This window comes from Xenopus tropicalis, chromosome 1 (genome assembly GCF_000004195.4).
Source record: "Xenopus tropicalis strain Nigerian chromosome 1, UCB_Xtro_10.0, whole genome shotgun sequence".
NCBI lineage: Eukaryota > Metazoa > Chordata > Amphibia > Anura > Pipidae > Xenopus > Xenopus tropicalis.
In genome coordinates, this window is record NC_030677.2 from 184,021,004 (window position 1) to 184,043,202 (window position 22,199).

Consider the following 22,199-nt stretch of genomic DNA (forward strand, 5'->3'; position numbering starts at 1 on the left):
CTGGGTACATTGAAAATAATTCACTCTACAATTTAAAATTGTACCCACTTCCCTGTGCAACTGCTTTCAGATAACCTATTGTTTCTCCTACTCAATATAACTGAGTAGGAGAACATAACATGGCCGGACTTGTTTTACTATTGAGTGCTATTTTCTGGTGTACCATTAGGTGGGGCATGGGGGCATTTTTAGCAATCCAGGCATCCGGGAGCTGCTATCTTGCTCCCTTCCCCCCTTCCCTTTGTTTTGCTGATCTGCTGCTGCGGGTGAAAGGAGGGGGGGATGATATCACTCAAACTTGCAGCGCAGCAGTAAAGAGTGACTGAAGTTTATCAGGGCACAAGTCACATGGCTAAGGGCACCTGGGAAATTAAGAATATGTCAGATTTCAAAATTTAAGTGTAAATTTGAAAATGGACTTCAATGCAGGATTCTGCTGGAGGAGCGCTACTGATGTGTTTTGTAAAAAACAGTTTTCTGCCACCAGTTAAAAATCATTTAAACATGAAATAAACCCAATAGGGTTGTTTTGCCACCAATATGGTTTCATCCAGCTTAGTTACCAGCAAGTACATGTACTGTTTTATTGTTACAGAGAAAAAGGAAATCATTTTTAAAAATTAGAATTATTTGATTGAAATGGAGTCTGAGAGATGCCCTTCCTGAAATTTGGAACTTTCTGGATATGTGGGTTGTGACCACTACAAGAAGCCGCAATCAAAACTGTGTGTGACTGCCCTATTGACAGATTCTGGGGCTCTTTTACAAACATCAATGTTAAATGGACTTAATGCCGACTGGTTGCCATTGTACTTGTGCAATTTAGCGCCCGCGTTAGTAATTGGGTTTATTTTCACTTTAAGGCCATAGTAACTTTTTCAGGGAGCTTTTCGGCTATTCGCATTGTAGCTCTTTGTTTTATTAGATATGAAATTGTATTTATTCTCTTAAACTCAAGTACAAATTCTAAACCCTCCTTAAAGGGGACCTGTCACCCTAAGAAATAATTCCAAATGTATTTCTATCAATTTAAGTTGAGCAAAATATACATCACTTACACTATACAGATATTGTAAATTCCAAGGCTGACGGATTTATACTATCACAGCAAGCAGGCAGGCGCCATTTTATGGGCACTGTTATTAAGGCAAGCTTTGTATCCTGCCAACATCTTGTTTGTGATAGAACAGAGGGCCAGATGCCCATACTAACACACTGGCTACACAAGATGGAGAGGAGAGAGGGGGAAAGTGAGAATTGCAGTGACATCTAGGATCTGCTGAATGGACCTGTCACCCTAAGAAATAATCCAAATTGTTTTCTATTGTGTTTGTCAAGAAAGTAACAAGACATAGAGGCGGGGCAGGCAATATATGATTGACAGCTGGGATTTTTAAATGCCTGTATAATGGGTTTGGGTGTGTTAATAAAAAAAGGGAATTTAGGTTTTATGGAATTTTATTATACAGCTTTTTATGTCTGGGCGACAGGTCCCCTGTATCATTTCTGAGTGCTCCTCAGCTGGCAGTTAGAGCTTCCGAAACATGTTGTGTCCCATAAACCGTAGCCCACTGCCTTATATTGCTACTCGCCTTGCTGTCAGATCCTGCAGGCAGCTCTTAAATACAGATTGCTGATAATCGGCTCCCCGTAGGGTTATTTCAGTCCATGTGGGGTACAAATGTTACATTGACGTGGTAATGGTATTTCCTGTTTTATTGGAAAAGTATTTCTATGTTCAATAGGACAATAAATAGAGAATGTTGGTGGGAAGCAGCAGTGGGGCAGTGGCTAGCGATAAGGTAATGCTACAGACTATGCAAAGCCCTTTTTCTTGAGTAAAGCGTTCTGATCTTGCATGTTCATTGCTTCATAATTAGACAGCTCGAGGGTAAATGTCGCTGAGCCTGATGTCAAGGAGCGCAGATCTGTAGAGTAACCCTGCAAGACAATAAGATACACTCAGTAGTAACCCTGCAAGACAATAAGATACACTCAGTAGTAACCCTGCAAGACAATAAGATACACTCAGTAGTAACCCTGCAAGACAATAAGATACACTTAGTAGTAACCCTGCAAGACAATAAGATACACCTAGTAGTAACCCTGCAAGACAATAAGATACACTCAGTAGTAACCCTGCAAGACAATAAGATACACCTAGTAGTAACCCTGCAAGACAATAAGATACACTCAGTAGTAACCCTGCAAGACAATAAGATACACTTAGTAGTAACCCTGCAAGACAATGAGATACACTCAGTAGTAACCCTGCAAGACAATAAGATACACTTAGTAGTAACCCTGCAAGACAATAAGATACACTTAAGGCCCCCATACACGGGCCGATAGAAGCTGCCGATATTGGTCCCTTGGACCGACTCGGCAGCTTATCTGCCCGTGTAGGGGCAGAAAAGAGCAGGCTGGTCAACCGATATCTGGCCTGAAATTGGCCATCGATCGGCCAGGTTGAAAGATTCAGTCGGATTGGGGACCGCATCGGCTCGTTGATGCGGTCCCCGAACAGACTGCCCCATTGCCGCCTACATAATCCGGTCGTTTGGCCCCAGGGCCAAACGATCGGATTATTATATTTTTTTTTTTAACTTCAAGCTCCCCGATATCGCCCACCCGTAGGTGGGGATATCGGGGGAAGATCCGCTCGCTTGGTGATCTCGCCAAGTAGTAGTAACCCTGCAAAACAATAAGATACACTCAGTAGTAACCCTGCAAGACAATAAGATACACTCAGTAGTAATCCTGCAAGACAATAAGATACACTCAGTAGTAATCCTGCAAGACAATAAGATACACTCAGTAGTAATCCTGCAAGACAATAAGATACACCTAGTAGTAACCCTGCAAGACAATAAGATACACCTAGTAGTAGGCCTGCAGTAGGATGCACAAAATGCATGTACAGAGCAGGCAGGGTTGCAGATTGCAACTGTCCTGCTCACCCTCAGGCCCAGTAGGGAACAGACTAATAAGCAAATGCAATGTTTATAGACTATTTCATATCCCAAAGATCATGGGGGCCCTAAATGATTTTGCTGTGGGGCCCAGGAGCCCAAAAGCTTTACTACACCACTGGCCCATCCCCTTTAGTGGTTGGTATAAAAGGGGCCCTACAGCCAAAGCCAAATTGTTATGGACAATGTACAGAAAGCTTTTCATTCTAACCATCCCCTGGAGCAAACACACCCTAGCCACGGCAGGAGGCCCCTTAGAGAACCCCAGGCAATCAAAGAACCATCCAATACTGCTGTTTTTACTGCAATACTGCAGTCCCTGTCTGTAGCCACAGTAGAATATCACTCTATAGTACAGCTCTATACTAAGGGCCATGCTGATCCATGCTGCACAGGGGCTGTACCTTAGATGGAAGACAGCCAAAAAAACAATTACTCTTCGAGGCTACAATTTCATTTTATAACTTTTTTTTCTATTCAGACCCACTCCTTTTCATATTCCAGTTTCTCATTTAAGCCACTGCCTGGTTGCTAGGGTAATTTGGACCCTAGCCACCACGTAGCAGCTAAACTGGAGAAACTGGACAGTTACTGAATAAAAAATAAATAAAAAAAATAAAAAAACCACAAATAAAAGTAAAAAACAAAAGCCACATATTGTCTCAGAATAGCACTTTCTACAACATACTTAAAATTAATTTAAAGGTGAACTACTCCTTTAAATGAACAGTTCAGCGTAAAAATGAAACTGGGTAAAATAGACTGCAAAATAAAAAATGTTTCGAATATTGTTAGTTAGGCAAAAATGTAATCTATAAAGGCTGGAGTGAACAGATGTCTAACATAATAGCCAGAACACTACTTCCTGCTTTCAGTTCTCTAACCTCTTAGTTAGTCAGTGACTTTAGGGGGGGCCACATGGGGCGTAACTGTTCAGTTAGTTTGTGAGCACGCAGGACAGATTCAAATGTAAACTAACTGAACAGTTATGTCCCATGTGGCTCCCCCTCAAGTCACTGATTGGTTACTGACTGCTAACAGCTTAGAGAGCTGAAAGCAGGAAGTAGTATTCTGGCTATTATGTTAGAAATCTGCCCACTTCAGCCTTTATAGATAACTAACTATATTACAAACATTTCTTATTTTGTGCAGTCTGTCTATTTTACCCAGTTTCATTTTTACACTGAACTGTCCCTTTAAGGCATCACTAGGTTGCCTCCAGCAGATCAAAGGGAGCACTGGGAAGTTGCTGTTGAAGCAGGAAAGTACATATGTACATTTTATAATAGAAACACAGGATTGAGGAGCTGTATGTTTATTATAAGGGGGCCAGATGGTTGTTTTCAGTGTGGCTACTGACTTGCTAATCATTTTCCCAACTGCTTGAAGGTTTCACAAATGTTCAGCTCAAGTGTCCTTATATTATGGGAGACAATATTCTTATGTTTTAGTGGAACAAAGACAAACAGGCAGCATATGAGTCTGGGAGAGGTACCAGCCTTGTGCTACACTGTCCCCCCACGCTCTGACAGATTACTGAGCTGCTAAAAGCTGCAGTATCCTTTAGTGTATATGTGTAGCACGTATATATATATATATATCACCCTAACTGAAAAGCCACAAGCTACATTCTGGGCTGGGGCAGCTACTGCCTCCACTCACACTGTCAACCGCACAACTGTAATTGCTGAAAATGTAAAGCAGAAACTAGAATTATTTTTTTAAAGTGAGAAATTTACCATCATTTCTGCTAAAGGAACATACGCAACCACAACTTTGTTATCTGAGCGACTCAGTATTTCCTGAATGTTGCCCCTCCTTTGTGCAAGGTCCCCCAGCGCACAGCTCAGATGCTCCTCGCTCACAGTGATCTCCAGCTTCATCAGAGGCTCCAGCACTTGTTTCTCTGCTTTCTTCAGTGCCTGTGTGAAAGGATGGGGGGGCAGTGTATTTAGTTTATATTTCAAGTGGACCATAATATTTTAACATTTAAAATAAATTAATAATTTGTATAAATTAATGTGGTGGCAATCTGCATTTCCCCTTTAACTGTTAAATGCAGAATACTGAATAACAGCCCCAGTCTTTATCACATACAGGGGATTGTATAAAAGCCCCAGTCTTTATCACATACAGGGGATAGTATAACAGCCCCAGTCTTTATCACATACAGGGGATTGTATAACAGCCCCAGTCTTTATCACATACAGGGGATTGTATAACAGCCCCAGTCTTTATCACATACAGGGGATTGTATAACAGCCCCAGTCTTTATCACATACAGGGGATTGTATAACAGCCCCAGTCTTTATCACATACAGGGGATTGTATAACAGCCCCAGTCTTTATCACATACAGGGGATTGTATAAAAGCCCCAGTCTTTATCACATACAGGGGATTGTATAACAGCCCCAGTCTTTATCACATACAGGGGATTGTATAAGGGCTCTGGCACACGGGGGAGATTAGTCGCCCGCGATAAAACTCCCTGTTCGCGGGCGACTAATTTCCCCGAGTTGCCTACCCCTGCCATCCCACCGGCGAACATGTAAGTCGCCGGTGGGATGGCAGACGCAGCGGCCGGGATTGTATAACAGCCCCAGTCTTTATCACATACAGGGGATTGTATAATAGCCCCAGTCTTTATCACATACAGGGGATTGTATAACAGCCCCAGTCTTTATCACATACAGGGGATTGTATAACAGCCCCAGTCTTTATCACATACAGGGGATTGTATAACAGCCCCAGTCTTTATCACATACAGGGGATTGTATAATAGCCCCAGTCTTTATCACATTCAAGGGAATGTAAAATAGCCACATTTCTCTTAGGGCTCTGGCACACGAAGAGATTTGTCGCCTGCGTTTTTCCCCCCCGGCACTTTGGCGACAAGTCACCACGACAATACACACGAAGAGATTTCATGCAAGTAGAGCTCCAGGCGATCTGCTACCCATGGTACACTCAACAGTTACCCCTCCCACATGTTTACTCAAGTCGCTCAGAAAAGGGTCTGTGTGCGATTTGAAACAGCAGGCGACTTGAAGTAGCCTCGTATGTTTTGATGCTGGCGATTTTCATTGGCGTCTTGCCATTCATCTTGTCGCCAAATCGCTCTTTTAAAAATCGCCGGCGACAAATCTCCTCGTGTGCCAGAGCCCTTACAGACAACACCAGCACCAAGGAATCTGGGGTTCTATGAAGCATTGTATGCTTACCTTACTCATACACCGGGAAACACAGGCAGACACCATTGTAACAGAGGTACCCGGATGCACACTGACTGAATTTACAGTAACCCCAACATCTTGCAAGGGGGAACCCAGCAGGGGACCTGAAAAGGAAACCATGAATATATGAATGAGAGGCAAATGTGAACTTCCGCAAACAGCAATTAATAGCCGTACAACGGGCCTGTATTTTTTTCTAATCCCCCTTAACAACACTTTACACCAGCCTTACTTCAATTCCACTTTTATCCACAAGGTGCATGGGGCACAGGAGAATGACTCCCCCACCCAATGGATAATAGTACAGGCAACAGGGCAACTGTTATTCTGTGTTGCTGTGTGCCGGAACCCTTTGCACAACAGTAAACTGTAATTTGTGCCTTTGTGTAAGGCACCTTATGGGTTTGCCCCAAGGCCATTTATGTTCTTCCCAATGGGATGGCTTTTTCAGGTGCTCTGTCACACATGAAGGGGGACAATTTCCCAAGAGTAATGGCACTTAGGCTGTTACATTGCATTTTTCAATAGCCCATAACAAGCATGCTACTACATGCCCAAAACAGCCCCAAAATCTGCGTGACATGGGAAAAAACAGAAAACAACGAGAGAAAGTACAGTAAACCTGCTAAGGGTCTGTTTCCTCTATAGTTGAATAGAAATCCACCCTCCCAACTGCTCCCCTGCCTGAGATCGGACAAGGCATTGGGACATGAGTGGGCAGGGTAATGGGGGGGACTTGTAGGGGTGGCTGTGCACACCGGGCCCCTCTGAAAATTTTTTTGCAGGGGGGGCCAGATGTCACCCAAGTAGTTATGCCACTGCCCACAATAACAAATGTATATATCTTTCTTTGTCTACAGATCTGGCTGTGTAGTACTGTATCATATGCACAGGGCTGCAAGAAACCAACCAGACCTAAAATGAAGACTAGGCATATATGAAGGAAAATGCAATTGCTAACACATTTTAATAATCATAATATGCCCACCTTGCAGATATGAGCTGCTGATGCCATTTTCCACTGCTTCTTGAAAGTCTTTCAGTAGCGGCTCAGAAATCTCCTTAGCATATTCAATAACTGGGTTTGGTCCATGGCCGTCAGTGGCACAGGGTTTCACTTCCAGTTCTACTGTAACCAAGTGCCGCATATCCCCCACTGTTCTGTCCAGGGTATCTGTCAGTAGCACAGCTCAATGTAAAGCCTACAGATTCACCAGCAACAACACAATGGCCTCTGCTTCACACAGCAGGGTACAGTTTACACACATATGTACATATCCTTTGTCTCCTATTCTTAGGTTAGGGCTCTGGCACATAGGGAGATTAGTTGCCCGCGACAAATCTCCCTGTTCGCGGGCGACTAATCTCCCCGAGTTGCCATCCCACCGGCAACAAAGTAAGGGTGGGATGGCATACGCGGCGGTGCGATTTTGGCAAATCGCCGAAAATGCCTCGCTAGGCAACTTCGGCGGTTTGCTGAAATCGCCTGCGCAGTGTGTGCCATCCCACCAGTGACTTACATTGTCACCGGTGGGATGGCAATTCGGGGAGATTAGTCGCCCGCGAACAGGTAGATTTGTTGCGGGCGACTAATCTCCCCGTGTGCCAGAGCCCTTAATGTCCCACAGGGAGATTAGTTGCCATGATAAATCTCTGCTGCCGTGGGCGACTAATCTCCCCAAAAGACTTTCCACCAGCAAAAAAGGGAATTGTGAGACTCGGGAAAGCCAAAGTGATGCGTAGGCCTTTCTACCGGTGATTCCCTTAATTGCTGGTGGAAAGGCTTTTTAGGGAGATTAGTCGCCCGTGATAAATCTCTACTATCTCTGCTCCCCATGTGACATTACCCTAAAGGTGAAATCACTTATTGTATACAGTATTTTATTGAGAATTTTCCTTCTAATAGAAATAAACATCCATCTCCATAATGACCTGTTTTTTCTTTTCTCGTGAACATTGCTAACTTTTAAGCATTACTTTTATATAAGTAACCCCTTTCTTGAACCTCAACTCACAAGCTGGTGTCAGCTATACAATTCCCAAGGGCACTGTGTATATGATGAATGTATAACCGGAGCGCCCCCTGCTGTTCCATCCTGGGAGCAGATAAAAAAAAAACTGAAGCAGGAAGCGCTTCAGTAAGTGATAAACTAAAGCAGAGAAGTTTCAGGAGTACAGACAACTCAAGCTTTTTACTCTTCTTCTATCTGGATGCCAACAGGACAAATCAGCAGAGGGCGCTCTGTTACACATTCACACTCAAAACAAGAAACAAAATAATATAAACTGCAAAAGTAACCATGAGTGCACTTTTACATTAAAGGGGAACGCCACCCAAATTTGACATTCTATTGCAAAAATGAAATACAGTGAGAAAATGCATTATAAGTGAACAAGCAGAGCAAGTAAGAAAGGAAATGAAACACTATACCTGAAGCACTAGAAGCACTCAGGATGGTTTCCCTGTATGCAATCTGTAATGGTCCAAGATAGGTCTCTAGTCCATACTCCTGCCTGATGCGCTCATGGATAATCTCGATGTGCAACTCGCCCATCCCACACAGGATCATCTAGTGGCGTCAGCAGAACAACCAGTGAGATTATTGCACATTTTTCTCTTTTAACCTGGCATTGAGATTTTCATTTACCTATATTATGTGACATATACATGCAGCCAGGAAATTTTCACATTTTGTCTTACTATGTCCAGACACCATTTTCTGAGTGTTAAATCCTGCTTCTAGATGGTGCCAGAGTGCAAAAACTTGCCAGCAAAACACAATAGAAAATGCTATACGCCATGCTGACCACAGGTATTTTTTTCCCTGTATTAACTGGAAGAGACATAACACAATACAACATGGTAAAAGAACTTGGCTGCCTCTGTATGCAGACCTATAGTTAAATCTGATTATCTTCTAAACTAAGGCATTAATACAGCTTACCTGGCCAGAGTCAGCATCCACCTTTACTTTCAGGCTTGGATCTTCCCGCTGGAGACACCTTAAAGCATTTTCCAAATCTAGAGAAAAGATAATAAAGGCAAGTGTAATTAAAAATAATAATTTCCAAATAATCTTGCTGGGTTTTCCTTTTTCCTTTAAAGGAGACATATTGGATAAATGGAAAAAATGGCTAATTTTGTAGGCAATTATGAATAATATCCGTTGCTGGTTTCCCTTTGGGCTAAAAATTAATCCTCTCTGTAAAAATGGCCCCTTTATTGGAGCTCCCTATAGATCCTCTCACTTCTCTGTCCAGTGTGAAATGGAGAGTGGGCGTGTCCTAACGGTCCCTGCCAGAAGCACAGTAGGAGGGGGAGAGCCAATCACAGCCCTGCAGTCACACAAGCACAGACAGGCTTCAGTTCCCTATCAGGTCAGCCTAGCTGCTGATTGGTTCCTATCCTACAGTGCAGGGTACGGAGGGCCGCCGGCTCCCCAGCTCATCCAGAGAATTCAGCCAGCAGGAAGTGGCACAGATGGGTGGGGCTAGTGGGGTTTGGGGGGAATTTCTCAATAAATCAGTCAGAAACACAACTTTTTAAGCACAATCCTTCTATATCTAGAGGAGTATAATTCCCTGGTACATTCATCATTTTTATAGGATATGTCTCCTTTAAAGAGATAATCTCATCAAATGAAAAAGTGTTTCTATGTACCAGCAAAGAATGAATAGGTGAGAAAATAATGTACTCTCTGCCTGCTGAGAATCACAGACTCCAACAACCAGAACACAAAGGGTATCCATTCAAAAACCACACAATAAAATCTGCTGTTTATCATTACTTAGGTTTTAGCATATGACCCTTATGGTTGCGCATACCCGGCTGCCTGGCTGCCCATATCCCGGATGCCTGGCTGTGCATACCTGGCTGTCTGGCTGCAGAGGGAGGCTCAATGGTACAAAAAAAGACAGGTTCTGGTATCTCCACACCAGCCAGAACAAGGCTTCCCTCTGTCTTCCCATCTCTGTGCTTCTTGTCCCCCTCCCGGCCTGCTCTGCGTGCAGCAGCCGCTGCCGCCGCCTTAGAGGAGACAATGGTATCCCCTGTAGCTGCCTAAAAAATACAGAGCACAATATTTTTAAGAAACAATATCATAAAGACAAGGCATTTCACTATATGCTCACAGTCATGCAAAGAGTCAAGAGTCATGTACGTGTCTAGTTAACATTAGACAACATTAAACAGTTTTTTCAACATGCTGTCAGAGGAAGAGAGGCCCAAAAGATTTAAGATGTGAGTCCCTTCACAATAGCCTGTGTTGTGACCTACCATATGCACACATTTAAATACACAATACATTGTCCTTTTATCAACCAGTGGTTTAATGCAGGCATTGACATATACAAGTAAATGTTTTCTCAGTAAAGCATGACACTGATAGGTGAAGCATAACCCCCATGTAAGAGAGAGGGGTTTTTCCCTAATTAAATCAGGTGTTTGCCATATTTGCCATCACAATTTATCCACTGGGTGGGCATTGTTCCTAGGAATTGTCATCCAGTTTCCCACAGCAGATGTTACTTCGGACCCCTTCCCTCCCTTCACAGCCCACATTGGATCCCTGACCAAAACTTGCAGCTCCTTTCTAAAGAATAATGTAAAAATACACTGCTCCAGGCCCTCATACTCTCCAGGACAGACTACTGTAACATATTGCTAGCTGGTCTCCCTGAATCATATCTTCACCCATTGCACATAAAGTATAAACTTCTTACCCTGTCCTTTATGGCCCTGCACTCTTATATAATTCTGCTCTCATCTCTCCATACCCTCTGTCCCTTCCCTGCACACAGCACAGGGCAATCTACTGACCATACAATTTACCAGAAGAGTAGTGCAGAAAACCTTTCTCGCTGATGACACCATATTCCTAGAATGCTCTATTGCATCAGGAAAGCCCCCACTCTAACTCTTCCTTAAAATCACTTTCTCTGCAGCAACACCCCCTTGTCTTATGCACTTGTGCCCCTGCCCCGTGCCATTTTGTTTCTGTCTCCTCCTCCTAATTTGGTGTGGAGGATGTGGAGACCACATCCCAAATGTGTACTACAACTTAATTCTTTATTCTCACTGTTCACATGAAGTTATTGATCCCCTTTAGGCTCCAGCATATTTGAAGCCACTTTAGAGAGGTGTAATATCTTCCTTTACCCTTTAGTTTCGTACATGAACCCTAATTTAAGCATAAAGACATTATTATTTGTGCAAGTGCAGACAGATCTATGCTTACCTGCTTCAGGCCAACAGTTAGAGCAATGTTGCCTGATGACAGTGAAGGAATTTCAACATGTTGGTCAGCAAATGGCAGCAGCAAACGGCTCATCCTCTCTCTGTAGAATATATACATAAGCTTATCATCAATCAATGCAGCGATACAAAAGAATAAATTAAAAAAAAATGGATGGCTATACCCACGTGCAGTTTTGGTTCACATTATATAGTGCAGATTGTGGTTTCATGTTTCCCGAATATATCCGCACAAACACCATGGGCCCCCGCTGCTTGTCATGCATAACTTTAAATGCCAATGCACACAAGTCCCCTTGATACCACTTTCTGCACAGAGATACAGAGACACAGGTGGTCATGAATAGATGATGGAATTGGTTTGTAACCACTCTGTACAAAATCTAACCACTTTTTCACTTACACAAAATCATGAGAAAAATCTTCTGGAGAAGGCAAGTATAATGTAATTGCATCCAGCAGAGGCTGAACACCTTTATTCTTTAAAGCACTTCCACACAGGATGGGGACCGCCAACTGTGCTAGAGTGATGCGCCGTATTGCCATCTGTAACTGCACAGGCAGAAGTTCAAAACATGTATAAGCAAACAAGTCTTTTCAAGCACATTCATACTTATCTTCTGTTCATTTTAGGATACAAAATCCTTATATTGTCCCCCTTAATGATATCTTGCAATTATCCAACGGTGGTGTAACTTAATATACGTCTGCTGTCTTTTCATGCTGAAACATTTTAGTTGTGTCTCCTCTGTCAATGTGTAAGGGTACGGCTAATCTTGCTATAACAACAGTACCATCTTTCCAGATGCTGAAACCTTTCAATTAACTTTTATTAAGCTATAGAATGTCCAATTTTTAGTAACTTTTCAATTGGTCTTTGTTATAGTTTTTTATTTCTGACTCTTTCCAGCTTTCAAAATGGGATCACTGACCCCAGCAGCCTGAAACTATTGCTCTGCGAGACTACACTTTAACACTTTAATTGTTATTTCTATTTTCTTACTTTACTTGATGAAATTTCAAACTGGAGAGCTGTTGAACAAAATGCTAAATAATTCAAAAAAACCTCAGAAAATAAAAAGTAAAGACCAAATGCAAATTGTCTCAGAATCTCAAGCTCTACATCATTCTTAAAGTTAATTTTAGTTTAATAAACAACTTCTGTCTTTGCATACTGACATCCGACCTTGTCTACACACAATCATATATCACAGTCTTATGACCAGGCCTGTTAAATGACAATATCATGTATCCACCTTACACAGAGCTGTCCAACTGAAGGCCTGTGAGCAAGATGTGGCCCTTAAAAATATTATGGCAACACTTATGTGGTTCATGAGCTCCCCAGACCTTATTTATTACATTATATATCATATGACCTGGACAATGCTGTATATGGACAATTATGCAGAAGCTAAAAATGATTTGGCTATGTGGTAGTATGATAAAAGCTAGGAATTCAAGTTCTTGTTACTAGGGCTCCGTACTCCTCCTGTTTTATTCCATTTTAAATGTGTTGTGAATATTATAATGAGAATTCTGTGGTCTAGACATAAACAATAATTCTTGTAAGCTTGGCCTATTATAAAAGAAATACATTATGCATGCTCATTTCTTTAAATGTGGCACTAACTTTAACAAATGGCTGATATGGAGGAGTCTCAAAAAGGTTAGAACAAGAGGAGAACAGGTCAGTTGTCTAAACAGGCGATATAGATACTGAGAAATTGTGTCACTTCTGATACAACAAAGGCTGAATATTAAAATGTTGAGTTACCTTTTCAAGCGGCACTAAATCAAAATGGTCACTGTATTCACCTAGAATCAAGGCAGCAAATTCATCATCCAGATCTGCAACCTGCACACAATGAGGGATTAGGTTAAAATAATAATACATAATACATAATGCATTCTAGCTTTTCAACCTAAAGCTGGAGGAGTGCGAGGGGTCAGTTTTAACAGCTACAAAAATATCTCCGATAAAAAAAATGTACCCTGGTATCTGTAGTGGCCAACTTATTGTATGAGCTCTCCTCCAATCAGCAGCTATCGATAAGAAAAATGGTACACTATGAAGATTTTAGTTGCCCACAAAACACATTATGTAAGAATATCTATACTGCCCCTCTGTTTTTAAACATCATGCTGGTATGTTGCCCTAAATCTCTCTTATGAACCTGGGACTTCTATTTGGATCTGAGTAAATGCTGTTCCTAGACTGTGCCCCTGGTTGTCACTGCCACCACTCTAACAATACTGTCTATGAGACATACATGCATGGTGTAGGAACGGCGAGCAATGACTGATGTTTTTTTTTGTCCAGAGCCCCCCAAATGTTGTATTGTAGTCTGGACACTTATATGAGGCACTGGAACTGACTGTTGTGTTACAATGGAAAGAAATGTCTGTAGTTTTAAACATATTTACTTGAACACTTTACTTGTTCTATTAAAGCATTCCTTCCATCAGTGGCAATGTCCAGTATTTCTACATCACTTATTTCCTTTACAGCCTTCTTCTCAAAGTGTCTCCCATCATCCTCCTGGGCTCTCGGATTCCACAGAATTGTTTCCATGCTGACCAGGTCCACCAGTCCTTTGAATGATTTGCCCTCGCCCACTGGTAACTTAAAAACAAACCATACAGAATTACAAATCTGATACAGTTCTCCATAGTGATTAAAAAATGTCAAGCATCCTGTTTATTTCATATTATTTCATTAACTGGCCGACTCATATAGGCTTATACCACACATGGTGGATTCTCAGCCTTTGTTTAACCTCCCCTACACTTGAATCAGCACTCTTCTGTGTATAGGGGTACATTAAATACATATATATATTAAACCAGAGAATTAAGGACTCCCAGCAGTTGTATCATATTACCTGTTTATCAAATTATTTATTAATTAATTAAGAGTTAGGAAAGTGTTAATGAACTGACACAATTATCAAAGGTGATAGCCTTAATCCCCAATGCATGTAGGGAGAAAGCATTCTCTATTAGAAGTAATCCGGTCCCATATCATTATAATGTAATGTTTTAATAACTAGACAGTAGGCATTATTTTGTTTCATCAACTGCCCTATAGATATTGTGCTATTTTACAAACCAGCACAAATATACTTGGGAAAGTATGTAGTTTCATAATAGGGCCACAGGCCACTGCAGACTGTGATAAATGTAATAAGACAGATATACTATCAAAGAAGCTTTGATGATAGTAACAGAAATACATTTAAAACTTGCATAGCTGACTCCCAACTACCTGAACCATGGTCTATTTTAAAGGAGACATATCCTATAAAAATGATGAATGTACCAGGGAATTATACTCCTCTAGATATAGAAGGATTGTGCTTAAAAAGTTGTGTTTCTGACTGATTTTTTGAGAAATTCCACAAAACCCCCACTAGCCCCGCCCATCTGTGCCACTTCCTGCTGGCTGAATTCTCTGGATGAGCTGGGGAGCCGGCGGCCCTCCATACCCTGCACTGTAGGATAGGAACCAATCAGCAGCTAGGCTGACCTGATAGGGAACTGAAGCCTCTCTGTGCTTGTGTGAGTGCAGGGCTGTGATTGGCTCTCCCCCTCCTACTGTGTATCTGGCAGGGACCGTTAGGACACGCCCACTCTCCATTTCACACTGGAGGGAGAAGTGAGAGGATCTATAGGGAGCTCCAATAAAGGGGCCATTTTTACAGAGAGAATTTATTTTTAGCACAAAGTGAAACCAGCACCGGATATTATTCATAATTGCCTACAAAATTAGCGTTGCTCCCCATTTATCCAATATGTCTCCTTTAAGTTAGTGAGTCAGTGATTTATTTAATTGTACCTGTAACACCAACGGCTTTACTTTTAACTTTTCCTTGATGCTTTCCACTGCATAATTAAAACTAGAATTAAAAAAACAAAAAAAAATAAAATTAACAATCCTGTATAATGTTGAATTGAAGCTGCTCAAGCCATGCTGTACTCAGTTGGTGAACATGAAAATGTTTAATAATTTTCAACTTTTAGAATATCTATCCCGTGTGTAGAGTTGTACAGCCCAGTGCTTTTACCTGGCTCCAGTTTTGTCCATCTTGTTTATGAAACACAGGCGTGGGATGGTGTGTCTGTCCGCTTGTCTCCACACTGTCAGTGTCTGAGCCTGGGAAACGCAAAATCATTTTGTGTGGATATTTACTGACCAATTTATAACTGGTAAGTACATTTATGGATGATACCAAGAACAAGAGTGTGTATAGGAAGTCAAACATATCTGGCAGTAATAGCTAAGGACACTAACAAAGTTGGAAACCAAGCCCTACATATTAAGGTTTGTGGTGTATTCTGGTCTTTGGACAGTTCAAAGTTAGAGGGGGTTTCCCTAATATACACTACTATGCACGTGCCCAGTTCAGAGCTGCACCAAAGAACCTGAGAAGAGTGAACAAGATGGAGATGCAACACTATACCCACTATACTCATCTTGTATTTAGATTAGCAACTATTACTTTGTTTGCTCTGTGTGTGTTCTCTCTCAAGAAAAATGCAGTCCAGTTGATTTGGCCTGTCACTACAGATAAAACACCCATACTACTTTCCTCCAGACACTGGTTTGTCGTGTGGGTTTAATACATGTAACTGGCCTATCAGGTAAAAAAATCTACTTTAATTAGATTAGAGAGATTAGAGAGCAGAGAGACATTGAGCTGGGGATCACCTTATATCCCAGTCCTTGGGCTGACCCCTCTTCCATCAGTTATATTAAAATATTGTTTTCTCTAGTGCACATTTTGTGTTGGTTAGGAGTATGTGTAGTTATTCTTACAATATAATACCCTTCCTCTATAAAAGGACAATGCAGCTCTTCTGGAATTAAGTGACTTCTTATGTAAAAGGTGTGCCAGTTTGCTCATTTTTTTTTTTTTGTAAGGAGAATCTTTTAGAAGAGAGATCTGATTTGCAGTATCAACACTAAACAGTTACCTCCACTCCAGCTGAAGCATCAAATACAGCAACTGCCCCATCAAGCACCCTCAGGGATCGTTCTACCTCAACAGTGAAATCCACATGCCCTAAAGGCAATAACAGTGATGCAGTGTTAATGTCAAGCCCAATGAGACTGTCTGTGCATCAGAGACTTCAAGTCAAGTCATGGTAATCACCTGGCGTGTCAATCAGGTTTATCCTGTGACCGTTCCAGTCAAATGTAACAGCAGCTGACTGAATGGTGATTCCCCGCTCCCTTTCTTGCGCCATATAATCAGTCACTGTATCCCCATCATCAACATCTATGATAAATAACATTCATATGAAAGGAAGAGACAAATACAGCAGAAATAGGGTGTGATTGTGTTCCTTAGATACATCAAGTAAGTCTGCTCCGTGTCTCAGGACATGATGTGTATGCTTTGTGCACAGATGCAGGCAAGAGTCAAAATGGACATCTTTGGTTCTGTATGTGCTGGGGGTTGTGTGGAAGGGTTGAACTTGATGGACTTTGGTCCTTTTTCAATCCAACTTAACTATAATATAGCACATATAGCTATGTGCTATTAAAGGAGAAGGAAAAGCTAAGTCACTTGGGGGTGCCAAAATGTTAGGCACCCCCAAATTACTTGAATCGCTTACCTTCTACCCCAGGCTGCTGCCCCTGTATGGAGAGAACAGCACCATCCCGGGGTAGCAGCGATCGCTTCCTCCTTCCTTTTTAGTTGCGCGCGCATGCGCAGTAGAGTGAAAAGCCGAATTTTAACAGAGAAGTCAGCTTTTTCACGGTACTGCGCATGCACCGGACTCGGAGTCGCAGCGAAATGAATGCGGGAGGAGGAAGCGCATCGCCCCAGCTACTCCAGGCTGGTGCGGTTTTCTCCTAACAGGGGCACCAGGCCGGGGTACGAGGTAAGCGATTCAAGTCACTTGGGGGTGCCTAACATTTTAGCACCCCCAAGTGACTTAGCCTTTCCTTCCCCTTTAAACAATAAGATAATGAAAAGCATACAATTATTTTTTTCAGCTCTTTAAGATGAGAAACAGCACGAAAGATGGAATTATCTTACCTCCCAGTGCCCTGATATATCCAGAGTAGTAAAGCATTCTTTCAGTGGTAGTTGTCTTGCCTGCATCGATATGTGCCATGATACCAATATTTCTGATCCTACCAGAAAATGACAACATAAAAAAACCCTCTATGAAAACCCCTAGAAAATGCTTAATAACTTTCAGTTCAATTCACCCTATGAACACAGAAGTGGAATCCTGAAGGGTTGCCAGTAGTTTGAACTCTAGCACATTTACAAAACATTCTCCTGAATGCCAAATAGTTTGAGGGGGATATTCACCTTCAGACAATAGTCTGCATTTGAAGAGCAGCTGTCAGAAAACATTTTAATTAATCTAAGTAATTAATCTTTATTATTTAAAATGTTTAGTTTTGAAGCTATAGGCCAGGACCAGCGTTGCTAAAACTCTCACTCCTCTCTCTTTGGAAGGGATCACAGACACCAATTTTAATTTTGCCCAAACAGGAAGTTGACAATGAACTGGTTACTGCACATGCATTCCTTCTCCTGCTTCATATGCATATCATTATTCGGATTGGTTGAATCTTGCTAGCCAATGGTATCAATGATCGGTGAGCATTTTAGCAGCACTGATCCTGGTCTGTAGCCTAAAGCTAAACATTTAACATAATAAAGATGATTTACAAATAGGTTTTGTCTGACCAAAGACCATACCAAGTCAAAGCATTACTGTACCAGCCTGAAGCCCAATACATCACATGACAATGAAGATCAGGCCCATGTCCCATAGATTTGTTTACTACATATAAATACAACATCAACTGACCAGCACACAGAATGGTGGAGAAACAAAGTTTAGGTTTCATAGGGCTTCTTTACCCACAAGCAGGTACAGCAGCCATTATGATGTTAGGTAATATTTATTAGGTGTCAGTTGCCTTAAAAAAATACTTAAATATTCACTTTTTTTTGTAATGAAAATTACATTTACTTGGATACTGGAGGGTTTATGATGGTCCGCAGTGATTTGACATCTCCTGAAAGGCAAAGAAAAGACAAGACCTCCTTAAACTGAACGTTTTTGTTACAAACAACCAGTCTTTGTAAAATGAGCTGCTCCTTATGACAAAGTCTAATGAAGGCTCCAGCTCAAATTAAGGTTTTGTTTATAAAGAGGGCTGCTCACTGGCCTGCTAATTTGTTTTGATCGTGAGCTCTTGTGAGCAGGGCCCTCTGATACCATTTATATCCTTTAAGTCTTGCTTGTCATATATTAATATATACCTCCCTCCACTATATATACTGTATAAATAAATAAATACAGTGGAGGAAATAATTATTTGACCCCTCACTGATTTTGTAAGTTTGTCCAATGACAAAGAAATGAAAAGCCTCAGAACAGTATCATTTCAATGGTAGGTTTATTTTAACAGTGGCAGATAGCACATCAAAAGGAAAATCGAAAAAATAACTTTAAATAAAAGATAGCAACTGATTTGCATTTCATTGAGTGAAATAAGTTTTGAACCCTCTAACAAAAAAAGACTTAATACTTAGTGGAAAAACCCTTGTTTGCAAGCACAGAGGTCAAACGTTTCTTGTAATTAATGACCAAGTTTGCGCACATTTTAGGAGGAATGTTGGTCCACTCCTCTTTGCCGATCATCTCTAAATCCCTAAGGTTTCGAGGCTGTCTCTGTGCAACTCTGAGCTTGAGCTCCCTCCATAGGTTTTCTACTGGATTAAGGTCCGGAGACTGACTAGGCCACTCCATGACCTTAATGTGCTTCTTCTTGAGCCACTCCTTTGTTGCCTTTGCTGTATGTTTTGGGTCATTGTCGTGCTGGAACACCCATCCACGACCCATTTTCAGTTTCCTGGCAGAGGGAAGGAGGTTGTCGTTCAGGATTTCACGATACATGGCTCCGTCCATTTTCCCGTTAATGCGAATAAGTTGTCCTGTGCCCTTAGCAGAAAAACACCCCCAAAGCAAAATGTTTCCACCCCCATGCTTGACGGTGGGGACGGTGTTTTGGGGGTCATAGGCAGCATTTTTCTTCCTCCAAACACAGCAAGTTGAGTTAATGCCAAAGAGCTCTATTTTGGTCTCATCAGACCACAGCACCTTCTCCCAGTCACTCACAGAATCATTCAGGTGTTCATTGGCAAACTTCAGACGGGCCTGCACATGTGCCTTCTTGAGCAGGGGGACCTTGCGAGCCCTGCAGGATTTTAATCCATTGCGGTGTAATGTGTTTCCAATGGTTTTCTTGGTGACTGTGGTCCCTGCTAATTTGAGGTCATTAATTAACTCCTCCCGTGTAGTTCTAGGATGCTTTTTCACCTTTCTCAGAATCATTGACACCCCACGAGGTGAGATCTTGCGTGGAGCCCCAGAGCGAGGTTGATTGATGGTCATTTTGTGCTCCTTCCATTTTCGAACAATCGCACCAACAGTTGTCACCTTCTCTCCCAGCTTCTTGCTAATGGTTTTGTAGCCCATTCCAGCCTTGTGCAGGTCTACAATTTTGTCTCTGACATCCTTGGACAGCTCTTTGGTCTTTCCCATGTTGGAGAGTTTGGAGTCTGCTTGATTGATTGATTCTGTGGACAGGTGTCTTTTATACAGGTGACTAGTTAAGACAGGTGTCCTTAATGAGGTTGACTAATTGAGTAGAAGTGTCTAACCACTCTGTGGGAGCCAGAACTCTTAATGGTTGGTAGGGGTTCAAAAACTTATTTCACTCAATGAAATGCAAATCAGTTGCTATCTTTTATTTGAAGTTATTTTTTCGATTTTCCTTTTGATGTGCTATCTGCCACTGTTAAAATAAACCTACCATTGAAATGATACTGTTCTGAGACTTTTCATTTCTTTGTCATTGGACAAACTTACAAAATCAGTGAGGGGTCAAATAATTATTTCCTCCACTGTAAATGATGATGATGATGATGATGATGATGATGATGATGATAATTGTGCTGCTTTTAATAGTTTGCCCTGTTAAATGCAAGAAATAATCTTACATATTTCCTACTTCAAACATAAGCCAAAAACTATGTTCAGCGCAAGCCACTTTAAAATGAGAGCAGCATACTGTATATTATGCCACACAAAGGTTACTTGATGTGAATAATGGAGCTGAGGTGAGAGGGTACATACCTGCTGATAAGTTAAACTGTCGGTGATGGTGAATATAATATTTTATTTTTCTATTCTGAAAAGCTCTTCTTCTACAGCACTGCAGGCACTAGGGGAATTTCAGAGGAAACAATGGAAACAAAATGATAAATAAATTCTTTATTTCAGAATAATCAGGATATCCACATACATTCTTTTGGAAAAGCAAACTTATAAGTGCCAATGAAGAGCACATCTTGAGCATATTTGCCCTTCATTTACAGATACCAGATGGATGGGAACAACAGAGGGGTACAAGACCATGGATTGGGTTCCCTTTCCTCCTCTCATACCCTGTACCACGGCACTAATAGCTGACCCTTCAGCCAACAGATATAAACCAAATAAAAATAAAATACTACTAAAGCTGTACATGTACTAAAGCATCACTTACCTGAGGTCGGGCCCTGTTCTCTTTAGAAAGTTATGACTGCAATTAATACCAGTCACATGTGGCATAACTGGAATAGAAGCATTTCTTACCTCTGTATGTAGGCAGCTTATGGTGGAAAGCTTCCCAGGTAATAGGTTTAGTACTTTTAACATGTTTGCTCCCAATTTTATTTTCACGCAGCATAAACATTAAGTTCGATAGCAGGTAACTTCACCTTTCTATAAAATAAAAATTTTAGCCAACATCAATCCTCTTGCAATATAATAAAGCCGATTTATTGACATACATCACTTCTTGGGGTTGTCCATCTTTTCTCACTTCTACCCAAAACATGATAGATTATGTTCCCCTGAGTATGATAATATGTGTCATGCATGTGTCATGCAAAGACTGTGTTTCTATGTGTCTCAATAAACTTACTGTAATAGCTGCAGTTCACACAGAAAAACTTTTCAGGGAGGAGGAGCATCTCTTCTCTGCAGCCACAGTGTCACATGTGAGTGGGTAGTACAACACTTAACCAGCCAATAAATACACCCTCTGTATTATAAGATGCTTCTTATGTCAAAGATTAAGAAAGACTCCTGCTTAGGTAAAGGGGGGGTTTGTTTATACAGAGCTCATTAACTCCATTTGAACAAATGACCCTGGTTACATATGGAGAGGGGGATGCTCAGTAAAACAAAACAATATTCCATTAGTGATTTATAAGAGCAACAACAAAAAAGGAAAACATGGATAATATATGATTAAAAGAAGAAAAACCATATACTGGTTCCTTAAAAATATGTGTTATTAATAATAATGTATTGTCCTCATGTTCAGTAAAGGTGTACCTTATACCGAGTGTGAGCCAAAACCTTAATAAAAGACTTTAGTATGCACTAATATTTCCCAGCGCAACCAAAGCAGTCAGCTCAAGGTACACTTTAATTCAACTTACCAACCCTAGCCAGGATTCCCCCTGTCCCCATTGGAAATGACACATTCTAAACATGTGACCTTTCGCTCTATTTCCTGATAAACGTCAGGGAGACATTACGCAGAGGGACGTCACTGTTACTCGAGTACTTGACCTACTTCCCAGAATCCCCTGCACGCATGTGTACCTCTTAGTTTAGCTTCCGGCTGGAAACTGCGGTACGCTTAT

At 41.4% G+C, this 22,199-nt stretch overlaps 1 protein-coding gene across 2 annotated transcripts; it reads right to left on the reverse strand.

Annotated features, from left to right (window-relative positions):
• Nucleotides 1-1,440: 1,440 nt before the first annotated feature.
• Nucleotides 1,441-22,140, reverse strand: gfm2 (G elongation factor, mitochondrial 2). 2 transcript variants are annotated; one of them, XM_004910397.3, is made up of 21 exons: nucleotides 21,993-22,140; nucleotides 21,139-21,267; nucleotides 20,638-20,725; nucleotides 18,466-18,511; nucleotides 17,511-17,608; nucleotides 16,617-16,742; nucleotides 16,438-16,526; nucleotides 15,528-15,616; nucleotides 15,299-15,359; nucleotides 13,901-14,086; nucleotides 13,238-13,318; nucleotides 11,864-12,012; nucleotides 11,629-11,769; nucleotides 11,444-11,543; nucleotides 10,077-10,266; nucleotides 9,152-9,228; nucleotides 8,638-8,776; nucleotides 7,195-7,380; nucleotides 6,195-6,310; nucleotides 4,712-4,894; nucleotides 1,441-1,941 (listed from the first exon to the last, which is right to left on the reverse strand). In XM_004910397.3, exons 2-21 carry the CDS (start codon nucleotides 21,199-21,201, stop codon nucleotides 1,816-1,818), a joined length of 2,334 nt encoding a protein of 777 aa, XP_004910454.1. In that variant the 5' UTR covers nucleotides 21,202-21,267; nucleotides 21,993-22,140; the 3' UTR covers nucleotides 1,441-1,815. The 2 variants fall into 2 exon arrangements, with proteins under 2 accessions (XP_004910454.1, XP_002934886.2); XM_002934840.4 differs by lacking the exons at nucleotides 21,139-21,267; nucleotides 21,993-22,140 and having other exon boundaries at nucleotides 18,460-18,511; nucleotides 20,638-20,662.
• Between the last annotated feature and the right edge of the window lie 59 nt (nucleotides 22,141-22,199).